The sequence below is a fragment of the Python bivittatus genome, unplaced genomic scaffold (genome assembly GCF_059951505.1).
Source record: "Python bivittatus isolate LINGU-HERP-01145 unplaced genomic scaffold, Pbiv_v1 ctg000220_np1212, whole genome shotgun sequence".
Taxonomy (NCBI): domain Eukaryota; kingdom Metazoa; phylum Chordata; class Lepidosauria; order Squamata; family Pythonidae; genus Python; species Python bivittatus.
The window spans coordinates 29,848,742-29,868,801 of NW_028277048.1; the positions used below are offsets into that span (position 1 = coordinate 29,848,742).

The 20,060-nt window shown below is 43.3% G+C and overlaps 1 protein-coding gene across 4 annotated transcripts in view; it reads left to right on the forward strand.

Annotated features, from left to right (window-relative positions):
* The window catches only part of ITGA7 (integrin subunit alpha 7), a 57,017-nt gene that overhangs the window by 29,760 nt on the left and 7,197 nt on the right, over nucleotides 1–20,060 (forward strand). For all 4 annotated transcript variants that reach the window (XM_088138223.1, XM_007435428.4, XM_007435429.4 and 1 more), the window contains 17 exons: nucleotides 800–1,007; nucleotides 1,266–1,459; nucleotides 1,984–2,072; nucleotides 2,762–2,889; nucleotides 4,088–4,183; nucleotides 5,551–5,615; nucleotides 5,919–6,088; nucleotides 7,366–7,515; nucleotides 8,508–8,620; nucleotides 9,144–9,333; nucleotides 10,280–10,363; nucleotides 10,470–10,549; nucleotides 11,930–12,007; nucleotides 12,262–12,364; nucleotides 15,654–15,830; nucleotides 17,013–17,111; nucleotides 19,773–19,886. In XM_088138223.1, the coding sequence (XP_087994349.1) occupies nucleotides 800–1,007; nucleotides 1,266–1,459; nucleotides 1,984–2,072; nucleotides 2,762–2,889; nucleotides 4,088–4,183; nucleotides 5,551–5,615; nucleotides 5,919–6,088; nucleotides 7,366–7,515; nucleotides 8,508–8,620; nucleotides 9,144–9,333; nucleotides 10,280–10,363; nucleotides 10,470–10,549; nucleotides 11,930–12,007; nucleotides 12,262–12,364; nucleotides 15,654–15,830; nucleotides 17,013–17,111; nucleotides 19,773–19,886 (2,138 nt within the window). The remainder of the gene's footprint in view (nucleotides 1–799; nucleotides 1,008–1,265; nucleotides 1,460–1,983; nucleotides 2,073–2,761; nucleotides 2,890–4,087; nucleotides 4,184–5,550; nucleotides 5,616–5,918; nucleotides 6,089–7,365; nucleotides 7,516–8,507; nucleotides 8,621–9,143; nucleotides 9,334–10,279; nucleotides 10,364–10,469; nucleotides 10,550–11,929; nucleotides 12,008–12,261; nucleotides 12,365–15,653; nucleotides 15,831–17,012; nucleotides 17,112–19,772; nucleotides 19,887–20,060) is intronic.

A 20,060-nucleotide genomic window follows, 5' to 3' on the forward strand; every position in this document is an offset into this window, starting at 1 on the left:
AGTGGATATAGTTTGGCTTGCTTGGTGGGAAGGGAGACAAATCTGGGGAAATCCAGCGATCCCCTTCCTTCATGTGGCCCCCAAAGAGAAAGGACAGCACCATTTGCCAGGCTTATAACTGTGGCGTAATAGGGATAGGCAGTGGGAGCAGCATAGCTGACACCGACGTATTTTGCTGCTGGTGGATAACAATTTAACTCAGCCGTGAGGAAGAACCATATGCCCCAAAGGACAAGGGAAAAGAGTTGTAAAGGAGAAGAGGCATCTTCAGTTTTCCAACCAGTTCCACAAACAGTTACAATGGCTGCTGGATCCAAAGGAGATCCTCTCTGATGTTTCTCATTTTCATGATAAGGGTTCTTTCAATATACAGCAACTTTAAATTACCATTTTGTGCAACACTGAGGCTTAGGTTCCAAAACCAAACCAAAGAGCAGATAAAACAATGACTTGAGGACCTTATTATTTTTCTCATATGTGATTTTAGTGGCTTTCCTTCTCCGAACAATTAAGGGACAAAAATGTCAACCTGTTGAAAGTAGGTCCTGGGCCTGTGATGTTTATGAATGGCGTGTGTGTGTGTGTGTGTGTGTGTGTGAGAGAGAGAGCGAGCATGCAGGTGTGTACATGTTTGTTCATTCACACATTAAATGTAGACCTGGTATTGGTACCAGTATTGAAAGCTCATGATTTTATAGCTCATCTTGTAAGTTTTGGAACGAAAATTCTGGGAATATTGCATTAATGCACAATAACACCTCTTTCTCAGATAATGAAGTACCCCTTCCTCCCATTCCAGGTTTTTCTTTAGACTCTGGAGTGGGGATAACCAGGAAGAATGAGCTGAGCTTTGTAACAGGGGCACCCCGAGCAAATCATATTGGATCAGTGGTGATCCTGCATAAAGACAATGTTAACCGCTTAGTGCCTGAGGTTATCCTCCCAGGAGAGAAACTGACTTCATCCTTTGGCTACTCCCTGGCTGTAGTGGATCTCAATCATGATGGGTGAGTAATGTAGGAAGGAAAGAGCCCTGTGCCTGAAGGGCTCTTTGCTCCATGCTCTGTTTCATGCTCTATTATAGTCTTGCTCTGGGTGGCCCATCGCCCTCTCTAGCCCAAGTGCTCAGGAAGCCCTGATGGAGCAGGGTTTGCAAAGCCATCTGAGGAAGGGTAGTGAGTTGCTTGCTCATTCTTTCCTACTACTCTGGCTGCTGGTGTGCCAAGAACAAGGTGTGAGCCACACTTACAGCTTGTTTCCTTTAGATGGATGGACTTGGTGGTTGGAGCACCAAACTTCTTTGATCGAAAGGAACGGATCGGGGGTGCTGTCTACGTTTACATCAACCAGGCAGGGCGCTGGGAAAACATCCTCCCTATTCGCCTCAATGGCTCCTATGACTCCTTGTTTGGCATCGTAGTGGGTGCCATTGGTGATCTCAACCAAGATGGTTTTCAAGGTGAGATTGTTGAACCTGTTGTGGGAAAGGAGGGTGCAAATTTTTAGATTGGTTCTATCTGTGAGTTTGAGTTATGGTTAGGAGGATTCTGGGGGCCAAGCAAAATATACATGTTTGAAAGCAGGCCTCTCAGAATTAGGGGGACAAACTTTCAAAAGCCTGTGTGTAGGACAGTGTTGGCTGGCACCTGAAATAGAAAGAGAACCATTGGAGAAGTAAGCATGTGTGAGGAAAGAAAATAGGGGAGAGACAATATTAGAAGCATTGAATCTTGGGCTATCCTGGATTATGTGATGCGGGCACATATGGTAAAAGTAACAGTTACTGTATATGTGTATATTTACATGTATTGAGTGTTTAAATAAATATGTATGACACTAAAATTAAACTAGCTGCCATGGCATAGTAGTACCTGACTATGTCTGTGTTAGAAGTGCTTATGCAAGCTAGGAATTTGTAATATAATTAGAACTGCTATGGTGTGTGGTTCTTACCTCCCTCCACCCCAATTTCTTTCTTTCCAGACTTTGCGGTTGGAGCCCCAGTGGATGGTGATGGCAAAGTCTACATCTATCATGGCAGTAATTTGGGAATTGTGACAAAACCTGCCCAGGTCAGTCCCCTTCCTTCAAGTTAAGTCAGAGATTGGGAAATATTGCATCTTTACTCTCTGCCTTGGGTCTGCATATGTGGAAAGTAAGGAAGATTATCCTGACAGAGATATGGAGGAACTGTTGCCTAAGCCAGCAGTTCTCAACAGGGGCCATTTGGCCCCCGGGGGGCCCTAGGATAATTCAAGTGGGCTACAGGTGAAAAACATGTAACGGGGGGCCATGGCACATGCCAAAGGGGCCACAGAAAAACGTATACTGCATATACTGTCTTGTTGATGCCAGAAAATGCACCAGTTACATGTCCATACTTGGTAATGGGATCTGGACAGGGGGCCACAGGAGAAAAACAAGGTCAGAAGGAGGCCATGGGTGAAAAATGGTTGAGAAACACTGACTGGGCAAAAAGGGCTGAAGCATTTTTTAAGTCCAGAACAACGAGGTAACATTCAGAAGTGGCTCAGACTGATGCCTCCTTAACTCATTGGAGCATAAGAAAGGAGAGGAGGTGCAGCACAATCAGAGTTCCCAGATTCTGTTGTTATAGCCACTCTCAATGAAAGTAGTTTTAGCCTTCCTGTGGAGTTGATTTCCTAGTCTGGTCTACCTAGTGAAGCTGACCACATACATCCCCTTCCCTGTATTTATCATCATTACTTCCCACTGATTACTACACCCTCGATCTCTGTAGATCCTGACTGGGGAGAGCGTTGGCATCAAGATGTTTGGCTATTCCTTTTCTGGAGGGCTGGATATTGATGGCAACTTTTATCCGGATCTTCTTGTGGGCTCACTGTCTGATGCAGTAGTATTGTACAGGTAAACCTGAGAAAAGAGGGGGAAATGAACTGCATTGATTAAGTTGCTTAAAGGGAAACTCATTGGGTGACTTTGAGCCAACAAACAAGGATAGTCTTGGGGAGAAAAACAGGAGGATGGAACAGTGTGAGCTCCTATACAATAAGTAGGATAAAAATCTAACAAATAAATAAAAGGCATCATAGGACATTAGCTAACACCACTGATTCCTCCCTGATTATATTTCCAAGTCCTTTCCTGCTGCAACCATTTTCTTGAAAGCAGGATTCCTCCAGCTTAAATTTTTTTCAAAGAAAAGTCCTTCCTCCTTTTAGGGGAGGGTCTCACATCTTGTCCTGTCCTAACACTAGCAGAAGCATAAAGGACAGCAAAGGGGAATGTTTAGAGGAAGGGGAATGCAGTTTGGCTTGAAATGACCTGAAATTGCACTGCCATTTTCTTGCTGAATTGTAACAGCATGATCCGACAATGCCGAGGAGGTGCATGCTATAAGGCATAATAGGGCAGGACGGGTCTAGGGTAGAGCCCATCCAGCCACAAATAGTTCTGAACCTAGACATGGTCAGACTGGTGCTGCAGGATATCAAGCACCACCAAGCTGATAATACCCTCCAATACGTTCTGGGGTCAGGTTTTATGTCTAGTGATATCTGTAGCCCCTGCCACCATAACTTACATGTATGGGGTAAGGTACCGGGCATCTGTCTTAAGGTTGCAGTCTCCCATGGAGAAACGTAATACAGATTTTATGAGTAGTAAAGATCAGCAGGAAGGGTGGGCTATTGACAAAGTCCAGACTACCAGGCTATACTTCATAGAGTACCAGCCAAACTATTATGTAAAAGAAATGACTTGCGAGCACAAGAAGGAGATGGGTTTGGGGAATCCACCATGATTATGATTAGATCTGTTTATAATCCATATGACTCTTCTACTACTACTGAAATTATAATTGGAAATAGATTTGAGGAAAACATGACATGTTCTTTATACAAAGTATAAGGAACCAAGGGAAGGAACATAATGTATCTCCGCCATAAATGTGAGAACTTTCCCAGCCCATTTGGATGTTCAGTTAGGATCCTTGAGCATTACCAAATGCTGTCACAACTCATACGTTCTTAACAGTTTGGGCTTCAATGGGCCTCAGTGTCTGCAGCTGGCTCAGTGTCTTACCGCTATCCAATGTACATTTTAGATCTCGACCTGTCATCCATATCTCCAGAAATATTACTGCCAACCCCCAAAATGTCGACCTGGAGAATGTTAACTGCCGCTATTTGGAGGGCATCTGGTGAGGAAAATCTCTTCTTCCTTGATTGTATCTCCTTGCTTCTGCAACCCTTCCCACTCTTTTTCTTTCTGAACACCAAGCAGCTGTTTCATGAATATGCCTGTAACTTTGGTGCTATATCTTAGAATATGCTATGATAAAAACTATTTAATCTTCTATAGATATTGGGTGAGGGCAGACTTCCTAATCCAGAAAACTTCAGGTGGATTGTAACTCACATATGTTGGAAGAGTGCTGGACTGAAAAGATTAATTAGTGGGTTAAAGCAGAAGACAGAACCCTGAATTCTATTCCCAGCTGGAGGGAGGGAGGGAGGGAAGCAAGCAAGCAAGCTAGTTAGCTAGCTCATGGGCCATTTTAGATATAGATCTCCTTGCTTTAAAGATTTAGTTTCTGGTTGTTTGAAATTCTGGGTAAGAATTCATAGTCTGGTGAGTTATGCCTGAGAGGTAGAATGAAGTGGTAAGGATCAAGATCAGCAACTCCATTTACACCAGAAATACTGTCAGCACATGCTGATAAGTATCTGTCCCACATTGTGCCACACAACTGCCTAGTATCTATGTTTTTCTGTAGATGGCATATTGCCCTTGTCAGAGTGGTAATACACAATGGTTTTGGACACTTTATTGCTCTTGTTTAGACTGAGGCTGTTCATCCAAATATTTTCAAATACAGCAAACGTGCAGCGCAAGTAATGTCTTCTGGACACACTGAATGATCCTCAGCTGACTGTTGTGGGGCAATAGTCCCATGGGTGCTTTGAAGCCACACTGCTGATCTTTGTGAAGGTTGGCAGGAAAGAGATGACAGACTCCATGGGTGAATCTGCAGTTTTGTAGATGGAAACAGAAGTGTGGGAGGAGTTCCGTGTTAATAATAGATCTACGTAGTCATCTGGAATCGAAGGGGAAAATGTGATTCAGAGCATGCATGGGTGCCCATATTGCACCTATCAGCAACTCTTTAAAGAAACTGCTTGCACATTACAATCCCAGGAAAAGACAGACCTGATATGCCTTCAGATGTGATACGCACCCACCCTCCACATGTTTCAAATGATCTTTTCTTCCTTGAATCCAATTGCTGCACGGCCCTAGTTAATAACCTTCCATTGTTGAATGAGCACCTTTCTAAAATAGCACTTTTAGCAGCATGTTGCTCTACTGTGTGCTTTGTGGCTGGCAAGTAGTACAGAAAACAGGAGAATAAGGCTGTGTCAATTCTGGTCTTCGGCTGAGACAAGAACAGCATCATGAGGACAGAAATGTTAAACTGGGGTTGCCAGGCCATTGTGATGATGCTGTAAATAATTAGTTTTTAAAAGGTCAGGGCCTACTTCCTTTCTTTCTTTCTGCTTTCTTTAGCAGTGTGGAAGTCCAAGCCTGTTTCATCTATACAGCCAACCCTCCAAGCTATAGCCCACCTATCAGTGAGTATTGGCTGGAACTTTCCAGGATTCTTTGCCTTTAGATACCTTTGCAGTCTTGGTTTTGTGTCACTATTTCAATGCCTAAATCATAATGGTGTTAGAGAAAAAACCTGGTTGTAGTTGGTGCACTATGTCTTATGGACTGTGTAGTAGACCAGCCTCTTAACATTGGGCAAGGGAATCCTGTTCAAGGAATATATTTCTTCAAGAAGCTGTATCTAGACACCAGCAGAAACAACTTTTTGTCTCTTTTCTTTCACCTTCTCCTCTGCCCCAGCTCACAGCCTCTGCTTCTTCCTCCAGGACTTGAGTACAGTTTTGAGGCTGATGGTGACCACCGGCAGCAAGGAAAAGCCTCTAGAGTCTTTTTCCGAAATCGGAAGGCCAAAGATCTTGAGCATCAGTACTCTGGAACATTGGAACTGCCCAAACAACAATCAAAGGCTTGTACCAAGGCCACATTACAACTGAAGGTGGGTCTCATAACAGAGCTTGCTGGATCTCTTAGGTCAAAGAGCTCTTGATTTCTGAAAGCCACCTAAAACAGCTTTCTTAGGTCTGCTCTAAATGAGCCATAAAAGAAGCTGGTTTGAGCACATGGTTGACAAGATCCACAATGGTATTCTGGGGTGGCATAAACAGTTCCCCATTTTGCTTTTTGCTGATGATGGAACAACTTAGAGAATAAAAAGATAGAAGACAGATAGATCACCCCATGCAGGTACACAGGCCCTGTCACCATGTATTTGAAGCATCTATGCAAGCTGAATTTGAAAAGACGCCAAGTAAGTCAGGGTGCTTGCGGTAGATTTTAGATAACAATAGTCATAAAATTCCTTGAGTGAACGAGATCTTAGTTCTAACAACAGAGGATTTTCTATCCTTGGCTATTCTGTAGGTGGGAGGGAAGGCTTGATTTATTTCAGGCTCCTTTCTGAATTTTTAATTTCCATTTATAAAATATGGCATGCATCCAGGGTTATGTCAGTGAATCTCCACTTACACAATGGTATTTCCTCTTTCTCCGTAGATTTCTCAAGCCTCCAAAACAAATTAGAGGGTGGGGGTGGACAGCAAGAGTCCTTTGTCCATAAACATGCTGTTGGACCCAGCCTTCTGTTTCAAGATTTTTCAATTATTTAATTCCTGTTAAAATGCCTTTCACTACTTTGTAGGAACCTATTTTATTCAGATCTTCCCATGTTATGTCTAGGAAGTCCAAGGCAATGACTAATATACAAATTCTTGGCCCAGTTTCTAACATCTAAGCAACAAACTAACCTATCAGACCCATCTGCATTTAGGTTTTACCATATTGCACTGATCTTCACAATTCCCCCATCCAATTAAGTTTTTCCACCCTAACATTTCTAACAGCCTGTTATTAACCACCACATCCTGCCTGAAATATTGGCTATGAATTCACAGCTGTGGCCTCTTGTCACCATGGCACTCATAGGAACTAAGTAGCAGGGGGAGAAGTTAGAGGTATGCAAAATTTGTCATAAAATGTTCCAGAGCAGAAGCAGACCATTCCTCCTGGAATAGGTCATTCCAAGTGTTCCAGAGGAAACCAGCTCTGAAAAAGAAACTATTCTGAATGCAATTCTGGAACCCTCAGAATGACTCCATTTCCAGAGCAGACCAGTTCAATTTTTGGCTTTTGAATGTACTATGATAAACATTTTGAGAATTGCATTCCAAAGCTGTTTCAGGGAAGCGAGATATACTGTGATTATCTTTGTTGTAGGAGCAAGTCCGGGACAAGCTACACCCCATTGCTGTGATGATGAGCTACCACATCAAGCATGGTCGCAGCAGACGCCAGATCCCAGGGACCACCCTGGGGACACTCTCGCCTGTACTGAATGCCCTGCCACACAACTCTCAGAGGATTGAGGTAGGCAGGCATCAGAGGAGGAGGAGGAGGAGCTCCCCCCCCCCCCCCGTGTTCACTGGTTAACTACAAGAGAAAGTGGGGCTCCATTAATCATTGCTATTACTGTTTCAGAATCCCTGGGTTATGAAGTTGAATGCACAGCTGGGGATAAGGAGTCAAATAAGGAAAATCTGTGGCTGGTCCTGGTTTTTCCTTTTGTTTATATAGTTACGGATTGATGTGTGTGCCACATTCTTCCAAAGCAGTGTGCAGTGTACAGCACCTCACAGAGGACACCAAAGTTGCTAGTAATGTCATAAGCCACGCTACTGAAGACTTATAAGAAATGTAGAGTGAAATTGCAACATTCCTCCCCCTCTGCCCCAGGCAAACTGCTGGGACATTTAAAGGCAAATTATGTGTTTCAATTAATTATGCATGTTATTATAGTTGCCCTATGGTTTATGGAGGAAAGGAGGTGATTCAAGCCAGTTTAATGATAAGAGTTTCCCTTGCCGCTCAATGCACCTTTTGCTATTTTTATATGTATTATATTACAGCTTAGTTGGATGATGATGTTGCTCTGTTTAAAGAATAACAAAAAGTCAGTTAGTCACAGGTTGCTAAATTTTATCACCTTTTTCTAAGTAGATAATCTGCAATAATTGCATCATCTATTGCCTTATTATAACGGCAGCCCCATTTGTATCGCTAACAATTGCCAGTTTTCCTGTTGGGGTGACTCATGACTCAATTAAGCATGTTGTGTTTGGGGCCAATATTTGCAGTTTAAGTAATAGAGAGGCCCAATATGTTTGCCAGGGTCTTTTGTAGCATGTAGCTAACAAAGTTGCATTCCTTAGGAGAACAGTGGAGCAGTCTTGTCCACTTGCTATGCCCTGAGTCAGTTTGGAGCTTGAACCCAATTCTTCATCAAACCCTTGTGGAATTCCTTTGGAGCTACCTCTCCTTATAGCTGTGTTCCTTGACTTTGAAGTCCTGTGTTCCTACAGGTCAATTTCCTCAAGCAAGGGTGTGGGGAGGATAAAATCTGCCAAAGCAACCTGCAGCTGAAATACAAGTTCCACTCTCGTGTTGATGATGCTGTATTCCAGCCTCTGCCCAGGTATGAACAAAATCCAGATTCTCGCTTGATGATGACAGTGATGTTATATCCCAAGATTCTTCTAGGATTAATAATGTAGTTGATGTACCAAATATATAAAAATAGTAACAAGAAACACAAATGAATCACCATTACCAAGGCTTTGCAACTTCAGCATTTTAGCATGCCTGAAAGGGTTGTGGGATGCTACAAAGGTCAATGTTATCAGGAAATCAGTTGATCCTCCTCTTTCAGAATCAGTAACATGAGCTTTCGGGGAGGTATTTGGGAGGAGGGATGAAAGGTCAAAGACCATTTTGGGAAAGAATTTCAGGAGTTTTAAGAGGTAAAACAAGCGGATTAAGGAACTGCAATAACAGGCCCACATTTTTCACCTTACCCACTATTAAGGAGCCCTTGGCTGAGGCTGGTTTAAGCTAATAGGTATTAGTCCAATTAGAAATTCTAATTTTAAAGGTTTCCTAACTTGCCACAATTATGTCATGTCAACATTTCAATTATCATCTTTGTTTCTTTCCTCCAGAGGTGATGATGGCTTGGATGTTTTTTCCATGAGTGATCAGAAAGGCATAGCCCTTGGAATCTCTATCACTAACTTTCCTTCAATCCCTGATGATCCACAGCGGGATGGTGATGATGCCCATGAAGCCATGCTGCTTATCTCATTGCCACCTACCTTGACTTATGCTAGTCTGCGGCACTACAATGCAACGGTACCCTTTGGAAAATGCTACATGGTGTAGCCCATAGGGAGAGCCAAGGGAAGGGCCAGTCTAAAGGACAGATTGACTGCCAGAAATCTGATGATGTTGGAGAGGGTGCTTCTAGAGAGAGATGGCAGCGTCAACTGGGGTTGAAGGCTGAGTGAAGTTTAAAGAAATGGCTCACAAGGGACTGTGTGAGACAGTGATACAGACTGTTAATGCTGTATAACATCTGGGTTTTGGAATTACCGTAGTAGTGCTGTAGCTGGGATTTGAAGAAGGATTCCAGCTGGGCTGGTAGTTACGGCTCAGAGATGGAATGTGTAGCTCTGTGGGCTATGACTAAAGATGCTATTGTTAAGCTCCAGATGCAAGGGGAGAATGCTTCTGGAGGCAGGAAGGGTTGTACCAGGATAACAGAGACCCATAGAGAGTAGCACAATTATAAATCCCAGAAGTTATGAGGATGATGAGGCCAATGGGGGTTGCATAACTGCACTGGAGCATTCTCAGTTTTAGGGGAGAATGGCTAAAGTAGGATTGTGCTGCATCGTCAAGAATTAATTTGAACAATGATGCCATTCTGATGATGACAGCACAGAGGTGCCACTGTTTCTTCCTCTGGGGGTAGAAGCACTTTCAAGTCTTTGTGCATTCATTCAGATACAGATTCAGCACATTACATATGTTTTTAGCTGTTAATATTGTTTGAAGAAGAGGTAGATAACATATTGTGGAATTCTTGATAACATCTCACTCGCATGCATGCACACTCTTGTACAAGAAAAGAGAGAGGCTACATGAGTCATTATTGATAGCTCTACAATTTCATGCTGTTGGTTCAGGTCTTGCTATATTTTTCTCAATTCCTTCAAGTGCCAGATCTTGGAAGAACCAAGTAAATGTTCAAGCATGCAATGATTGATTGTAGTTGAACCCTTCTTGTTTTTCACAGGAGAAGATTCCATCCTGTGTGTCTAACCAGAATGCTACATATGTGGAATGTGAGCTTGGGAACCCCATGAAACGTGGAGCACAGGTGAAGGGCAGTTCCCCTTTGTTACCTTCCCTGCAAACAGAGCTTGCCTTGCTTTTCCACAACTCTTATTTCCATCCCTGCTTCCTCTCTTTCTCCCCCCCCCCAGTTTCGGTTCTACCTTGTTCTGAGCACGTCAGGCATTACCTTGGAGACCACAGAACTGGAAGTAAACCTAGAACTGACCACGTAAGTCATTCCTTTCTTCCTCATGAGAATTGGTTTTTTATTGCTGGATCAAAGAAAAACACTTTCCTTAAGCTTTTCTGCTAGTTTTGCAGATCTCATCCCCAGGGAGTGGTGTCCATGCAGGGAGGAGTAAAAAATGTCACAATGGTGACCATGTGTCAGTCCTATGAGGTAGACCACATCAGTAAACCAACTCCACAGGAAGGTTGAAGCTATACTTTACAGGTAGTTCATGGTTAACAACCTCTTGTTCAGCGACCGTTTGAAGTTATGATAGTGCTGAATGAGTGGTACTTAAGACCGGTCCTTGAAGTTCTGGCTGTCCCATCACCCAGCAGCAGCCACCCTGGCCCCACCATGCTCGTTTTGTGCCTCAACGGCCACCCATGCACCCTTGCACACCCAGCAGCAGCCACCCCGGCCCTGCTGCGCTCACATTGTGCCTCAAAAGCCACTCGCATGCCCTCCCCCACCCAACAGCAGCCCTTACCTGCCTGCCTGCCTGCTTGGGAGCCGCCTGGGATTTGCGGCTTCCTGCCAGCTTCCCCATTGACTTCGCTTGTTGGAAGCTGGCAGGAAGTTGCGATGACGGCCTCGCTTAACGACCCGCAATCCTTGCTTAACAATGGCAACGGGGAGTGCTGGGATTGCCATCTCTAAGCAATGCAGTCACGTGACAATGTGCTTTACAACTGCATCGCTTAGTGACAAAAATTCCAGTCCCAACTGCCATTGTTAGCTAAGGACTACCTGTATTGAGACAGGCTCAGTAACAGGATCTTGCAAGCCCAATTGTGCTTTACCTCCCCTCCCTCTTATACTCCAGTGAATCAGGGAGAAGCTTGCCTGAATCTCTTCCAAATACTGTACTATTTTGTTTCCCAGGACTTAAGAAATGTTTCAGCCCTCCTTGCTTATGTAACAATACTTGCCTCTTTCCCTCTAGGTCATCTCCCTGATTCTCTACACCACGGCCCTGTGATTGAAGCACTGACCCTTTTTTATGTGCGGTGCAAGTAAAAAGGGGTGGGGCTTCAATCGTGCAGTCATAGTCACCATCCTGACATTTTTTTACTCCTCTGTGGATGTCCCTCACTATACAATTTAATTATGTTAAGGGGGACGAAGATCCAAAGTATTACCAGGCCAAAGCTTGGGTTTACTTGAGTTTTTAAAACTCCTTATGAGATATATTCAGGAAAGCAGGGTGTCATCCACTAAGTCTGCAGAAGTGTCAGGGAGTAAGATGGCTACGAGTGGCAGGAATTGACATGTCCCCTTGAGGAAGGTGGGAGATGAATTCAATATGTTTATTTAATAAACATAAATAAAATGTGCCAAATCTTACCCTACTAAGCTCCTGTATTTCCTTCCTCACAGGATATCCGAGCAGCCTGGGTTGGCCCCAGTGGCAGCGCGAGCCCGAGTGATCATGGAGCTTCCTCTCTCAATTACTGGGTAAAAACAACTTGGGAAGCATTTGTTTTGCCCCAAATAATGTGTTTTTTCCCCTCAGGCTAAGATACATTGATACCCCAGGCCCTATTCACGTGGCTATTGAAAATGAATGAAAGAAACTATCCTTTTTTCATTCAGTCAAAGGACATGAAGCAGCTTCATTCAGCCCAGGACATGGAGCAACTGTCTGTGGAACTGGGGTGGCTGGCTTTCTAGCTCTCTGTCTGTTGAGACTTTTATCTATCTCTCTGCAGGCTGCCTGAACCAAAGCAACTCTTCTTCAGTGGGGTGGTCCAGGGTGAAAGTGCCATGAAAAAGGAAAGTGATGTGGGCAGCCCAGTGAGCTTCAGTGTGACGGTGAGCGATACTGATGCCTTCCGATCAGAGTTGGATTTCATGGCTACTACTCCTTTGTGTTGATGCCGGCTATGTCTGGAGCAGGGTTAGGCAGCTTTGTCCCCTCCAGTCAGTGATAAGGGATTGTAAGAGTTATAGGTCAAAGCAAAAAAAAAAAAAAAGTTTCAAAAATAAATGCTGATAATATTTGGAATAATGAATTTGAGTATCCTATACTTCCCAATCCATGGCTCCAAGTTTTAAAGAATAGTACCATAGTTATGTTTCCTATGACTTAAAAACTGGCTAATTTAGGGGGGAAAAGTCTCTTTTGAGTCTATTGGATCTCTCTTCAATGCTTCAAAAAGGTTGACTCTCATTGTTTTTATGCTGGAGATATATGATATGATATGATATGATATGATATGATATGATATGATATGATATGATATGATATGATATTATATAATGTAATATTTGGGAACAGTTTGAACCTGCTGGACCTGAGGAAGTAGACAGGGTCCTTACGGCTGTAAGCTCAGCCACCTGCTCTTTAGATTCATGCCCTTCCTGGCTAATTAAAGCAGTGGGTTCTAGCGATGGCTAATGCTTCCTTGAGTGAGGGGGTTGTTCCTTCACCTCTTAAGGAGGCTTTGGTTCGCCCCCTCCTCAAGAAGCCATCACTGGACCCCACTATACTGGACAATTCCATTCAGTATCTAACCTCCCCTTTTTGAGGAAGGTGATTGAGAAGGTGGTTGCACAGCAGCTTCAGAGGACCTTGGATGAAGCAGATTATCTGGATCCCTTTCAGCCGGGATTCAGGCCTGGGTATGGGAAGGAATTGGTCGTGCTTTTGGATGATCTCTGGCAAGGGCAGGATGGGGGTTGTGCATCCATCCTTGCCCTACTTGACCTCTTGACCATGGCATCCTTCTGGATCGGCTCAGAGGATTGGGGGTGGGCGGCACTGTGTTGTGCTGGTTCATCTCCTTTCTCCAGGGCAGATTCCAGTTGGTGGTGGTTGGGGAGGAGAGATCCCGCCCTTGGCCCCTGTTATGTGGTTCGGTATCCCTCCCCTATTTAACATCTACATGAGGCTGCTGGGTGACCTCATCTGTCACCATGGGATGAGGTATCAGTATACATCTCTGCCCCTGGTGAAATAAGCAATGTTGTGAATGTCTTATCCTGGTGCCTGGAGGCTGTGAGGGTCTGGGTGGGGAACAACAGACTTCAGCTAAACCCTGGCAAGACTGAGTGGCTTTGGATTCTGGGGCCTTCTGGTTCTAGGACTATGCTGTATGGGGTGGCACAATCTGGGGATCCTCCTGAACTCACAACTCCTGCATGAAGAGCAAGCAGCAGTCATGGCTAGGAGGACCTTTGCATAGCTTCATATTGTGCGCCAGTTCCTAGATCGGGGGGCTCTACTCATTGTCACTCATGCCCTAGTCACCTCCTGTTTGGATTTCTGTAATATGCTCTACTTGGGGCTGCCCTTGAAGAGTATCCAGAAGCTTCAGCTGGTGCAAAATGCAGTGGCGCGGGCAGTTACGCGTGCCCCTAGAGTAGTATGTGTTATACCTCTGCTCCGCGAGCTGCACTAGTTCCCAGTTTGCTTCTGGGTCCAATTCAAGCTGCTGACTTTGACCTTTAAAGCCCTTCATGGCATGGGGCTGGGTTATCTGAGTGACTGACTCTCCCTTGATCACATTTGCCCACCCCATCAGGTCTGGCAGAGGAGGCATGCCGCATGTCCCGTCTGCCAGAGAATTACATTTGGCAGGTCCCAGGAGGCGGGCCTTCTGTGCTGTGGTGCCCGCCTTGTGGAATCTTCTCCCCCCCCATTAGTGAGATTAGCTCCATCCCTCTCAACATTCCACAAGTCCCTCAAGGCCCGGCTGTGTGATCAGGCCTGGGGCTCCCAGGGGACTGGGGAGATTTTGCGATGGCTCCCTTACTGCGGTTAATATCATCCTCTTGTTTGTGTCCTTTTTATAATTATTTTTAAATTGTGACTGGTTTTATGTATTTATTGTTTTTAATTAAGCATTGTATGCCACCCAGAGTCACTTTTATGTGAGAGGCAGCTATATAAATATGATAGATAGATAGATAGATAGATAGATAGATAGATAGATAGATAGATAGATAGATAGATAAACATTTGAAAGAACTTTGGTACATATGTTATGGGCTTCTTCAAAGACAGTTAAAGGTTAAAATATCAATATTTGTTCAATTATGTCCCCAATGTCTGGAAACTTTCACTCTATGAAGAACATTGGATATATTGTGCTTGGACTGTGGCAAAAAATGTGATTATGTATTAATGGAAGAATGTCTATATCCCCATTTCTAAATGTTAGCTGAATGAAATTTGTCAGCTCTAGCCTTTGTATTAGCTTTGCATTGATGGAGAGGCAAGGCTGGGCAATATGATTTCGTATGACCTAGGTTCAATTCATTAAAAACTGAATCACAACTTGGAAAAAAATGAAGAAAGTCATGTAATCCTTTCTTTTCTTTTCTTTTCTTTTCTTTTTTCTTTTCTTTTTTCTTTTCTTTTCTTTCACTTTTATATACATAAATATCTTTAAAAAAATAAATTAGATATTTAGATGTTTTGCTTTGTTATCTTGATTTTTTAATTTAGCCTTTCTCCTAGATTTGATTATTTCCTCTGGAATGAGATCTAGGATGTCAAAGATACATAACTGAGAGCTAGAATTCTTTGGTGATACCCAACTTTTGCTGTATATGACTGATTTCTTGTTTCTGTGGAGAAAGCAAATTGGGAATTCTTCCCCATATTCTTTGAGGGGAGCCTTATTTTTATTTTACAAATTATGTTAAATCTGTTGTAGGGGTTACAGTATGGTGGTTTGGTTTGGGTTGGTTTGGGTTTTTTTGTGGATGTCTTCCATTTCAAAATGGCAGGAAACCATTCCACATTCATTCATTCATTCATTCATTTGCAAGTATGGTAGAAATTAGCTCCAGGGCCACAGAAATGGAATTCAGGAACCACATGCACCCCTGAGGCTTCAAATGGCCTGCATCTGAACTACAACATCTTTCAATATTTTAATAAAGATGACTTGGGTTATTTATCCCTCAACATTGCTAAAATGGCTTTTTAAAAGACAAAATTCTTTTATTTTTACAATTCCTGTCCTGTATTTTCACTTTAAAAGGCTCCCACTGATGTTAACCACTAGGAATACTGAATTAGGTGCAACTGACCATGTAAGTATGATCTCCTAAAATCCACTGAGTTGCTTATCTCTTTCTTTGCCTCCACTAGGTCTCAAACAGAGGCCAGTCCTTGAGCACACTGGGCTCTGCCTTCCTCTATCTCATGTGGCCATATGAAATTTCAAATGGAAAGTGGCTTCTTTACCCCCTTAAGCTGGAACTGTTGACCCAGTTCCAGCATCGCTCAACCTGCACTCCTGAACCCAACCCCCTGGGCTTGACTCTGGTAAGTACCATGGGTACCGGATAGCAATGGGGTACATTGGCTGTAGTAATAAGAGTGGTGAACATCCTTCTCCTACTTTTGAGGGCAGACAGAGTTAGGGAGTGCCAAGTTTCAGATACTCTCCACTTTTTGTAAGGAGAAGGCACCCTTAAAGGAATTTATGATTTCCCCGATCAAAATCTTGGCTATTTCTTTTTGCAGATATGTTTGCCTTCTCTACCACTGATGCCTCACATTCAGGACATGCATCTGCAAAAGGGAAATGTAATTTTTGTAGGAATATTCACAGTTCTAGAATTATTGTTGTACCTCATATGTGCAGTTGGATAAATTCATTATCCAGAAACTTAAATATATCTCAGATGGACAGTACTTTCAAAAGGATAATCCATTTCATATTATCCCTCATTCAGAATTCCATCCAATGCATGTTTTCCTTATGGAAAAGCAAGATCTGGCTTTATGCACACCAGTGCCGAAGGATTGCTTTGACTTAGTTTAGACCACCATTGTTTAAAAAGGAAGACAGTGCTGAATGTAAGATGACCCTTGGGAAAGAGTATACATAAACAAACTTGTTTGCTTTTAATGTAATTCTTAGTGAATCTAACATAACCCTCCCATTTTAAAGGTAAACTATTTGGGGAAAACTAGTCTTTATCTCCAGGTAAATGCTATATTTCTCATTCCAAACATAAATAATTTCCTCACTTGAGATTTTTAGAACTTTCTAGCATCATTGAGCCATTACGGAGGTAATATATAGCCTGTCCTTGTTACTGTAATATTAGCACAACAATGGTTGGATGATGCTAGAAGAAGCTATAAATCAGTAATGGGGAAATAGCCGTAAAATCCATTAAATCATTAATACACATTTATTGATTTGCTTATTTGTTTCTTTCAAGAACCTTGATACCACTTTTCAGCCCCAAAACCTCTCAAAACAGCTTATATACCATCAATAAAAATGACAGGCTGACAAACCAAAAAAGACATGACCAAAAGAAAAATGGGAGGGGGAAAAGAAGAGGGAAAAAAGAAAAGCCAATTCAGGAATGAATTCTACATTTGTATCAAAGTCTTTTTGGAAACTGTTCATCTGCACATTCTGTTTTCTTTCTGAGAACAGAAAATAGCAAATGTTTGCAGTGCTCCTGATCCAACGTTGTTTTTTTACAGGAACTGCCTCCTCAAGGAAGGAAGAAACGTGAGACTGAGCAGGCAGAGATGTCCAGCCCATCACTGACTTATTGGAAAGGGCGAAAAAATGCTACCTTGGTAAGTGAAGCTCCCTGAGGCCATGGGTATCCAACACTGCCTCCCTGAAATTGCCCTGAAGGCATGTAACCTGGTGCTTAGCATGACGTTTGGTGACTCCCGTGGCCCTCACTGGGAAGCAGTTGCAAAGGTAGAGGAAATCTGCTAAGGATGACCAAACTGTGACTTTCTGAGAAAAGAAGAAGAGCCTCCAGAAGCCGCACTTACAATACAAATCTTGTATTTGGAAATATACCTAGGAGGAACTGCTCCACGACTGTGATTTGAAGGGAAAATGGCCAGCATTGAAAGCCTTGGATATTCCCTTCTTTCTCTGCTCAAAATGTGCAGCCTCATGTCCTGGAATTCGTTAAACAACTACAACACCAGGACTGTTATACCAGAGCTATGGAAAAGATAGACTGAATCTAAGATTTATTTTATTCATTTATTTTTATTCATACAATTTATAGGCCGCCTGACTCCCAACGATTCTGGGAGGTTTACACTTAAGAATAAAAAAATTATAAAACACAAGAAGGAATCAAGAATAGTGCCCAAAACTACATGTAACCAAAAAAGAAACCCATCCAGTAGGGTCCACCTTTCAATAGCCAGGTCTTTTACAGTTTCCTGAACATCTTCAGGTTGAGAGCCACATGGATCTCTGAGGGGTATCATTCCAGAAGGGAAACACGGCAACAGAGAAGGCACGGTTCCGTGACATTGCCTAATTGGTGGAAACCAGAGTGCTCCCACTCTGACCGATTGCACTGGATGGGCAGAAACAACTGGAGACGGGTGGTCCCTCAAATAACCAGACCCTATACCACAAAGGGCTTTATAGGTGATAACCAGCACCTTGAACTGAATCACGATCAGGGGATAAATGAACACCATACTAGAGTGCTATGTCATCTGTAGCTATTGCAAAAATCAACCTCCTTACTTCCTTATTACTCTACCCACCATTGCAACTCAAGTTTCCTGGTCAAAGGCTTGGAGTAGATATTGCCTGTTACATGTTTGTAAAGCCATATTAATATATATTTCTCTAGTCCTTGAGTTGGCAGGAAAGTATTCTGACAAAAATTGTGCTGTCTCAATGGCCAAGGTGCAATCTCCTTGAGTAATGAAGCCTGGAACTGATCTTGCCCTTAAGTTTAATGTGGGACAAGTTTAAGGGCAGCAGTTGGTGGATTTCCTGACTTCATTTCCTCTCCCATCCAGCATCATCTGCCAGGAGTAAACACCAATTACTCTCCTTAATTTGTGGTGTGAGTGGGATTGGGAAACTATGGGTAGATGACTGGGACAGAGAGTTTTGGTAACTTTGAAGTTGCTTGAGTGACAGCTTGGCAACAATGGAAGTGCTCCATGCCAGTAACCTGTAACTTCTGAATATGGATCTTGTGTTCTTCTGCAAGAGGAGTAAAACCATGTGTAAAAATAGTATGGCTGACAGGTTGCTGAGGTGGAGGAAGGGGTGGGGTAACATAGGGGGGAGTTCTCCAGTGCATTGGGAGAAGCTCATTCCTGCTTCAACCCACATTCCTGCTCCATCTCACAAACCAGTAAGCCAGGCAGAATTGGGTTTCTTTCCCAGATTGGCACTCTCTTCAGAGAGAGTCAGGCCTTAAAAAAAATAGGCCTAGCACTGTTTCAAAAAAGGAATTAAACATGTATTTTAAAACAAGGTCTAGTGGTCTTTCAGAAGAGCTTTAGACTCATTCGCATAAAGAGTCTGTATAATGCCTGAATGGCACTTTGCTGGATAGACAGATAAATACCTATGTGGAAACCAGGCATTACACAGCCCAAGTCAAAATGGCCATGGAGGCAGTGTCCAGTGACCAGAGGCAAAGGGACATGTCCACAACAGTCTAAAATAGGCAACAGGAACTGGACAGATCCTGACCACATGGTCATTGATATTGTTAAAAAGGCATTGTGGATAGTTCTTGTGGCAAGGCCTTGTGTTGGGGAAGTGGGAAAACACTAACAACAGCACAGCTGAAGACAAATCTAAGCTGCCTCCGTGGTGGGCTGAGGATGAGATAAAGGTGAGATCATAAGGATGTGGTCTCTAAAAATGGTAAACAAGATACCTTTGTGCCCTGGTTAGTGAAACATGAAGAGGAACTATTGGAATCCATGAAGTCTGTAAACCTATTATTTTCTGAAATGAAAGTAACACATTCAGGAATTTCTGCCTTCAAGTCAGAAATAGGCAACCTTTCAGTGGCCAAGTACTGAACTTTGGGGTGGGGGGAAGAGGATTGGCAAGAATGAATTGGGAGAATGGGTGTGTGTGTCTAAATCTGCCTAATTTAGACTTACACTGTAGTCTCCCTCTGTGACCTACTTTAAGATGACAGAAAATTCTCCTGTCAGATTTCAGCAGTTATGGCCAAAAGGGGCTCCAAGGGCCACAAAAGGGGACTTAAGTGGGTCTAGGTGGGCCACCCCTGCATAAAGTGAGCCATGGGCTAGTAAAGAGGCTATTGTGATTACAGTGAAAGGGTGGCGTTGTCAGCACTGCAAAGCTATTCCAGTGAAGTGCCCTTTACAGAAAAGACTGCCATAATGGGAGAAGGGTATCTGTGCCACAGGTGAGACCGTCTGATATCGTTTCCCTTCCTGACTGTAATGTCCTCAATCACATTTTTTCTCCTGCTTCAGGACTGTGTGTTGGGCACAGCGCGTTGTCTGCTATACCAGTGCCCCCTCTACAGTTTTGACCGCTCGGCTGTGCTCACCATCTGGGCCCGTCTCTGGAACAGCACCTTCCTGGAGGTTAGTATGACTCCCCCTGCCGGAGATTAGAAGAACAGAATCATATGTAAACAGACCCAAAGGCCGCTTCCTTACAGCCAGTTAACATTCATTCCTCCTGTTCTTGAGTTAGAGAAAAGTATGTTAACATGTTTTGGGTGTCCCGTGACCAAGCTTTATTGAGCCGCAGCACAA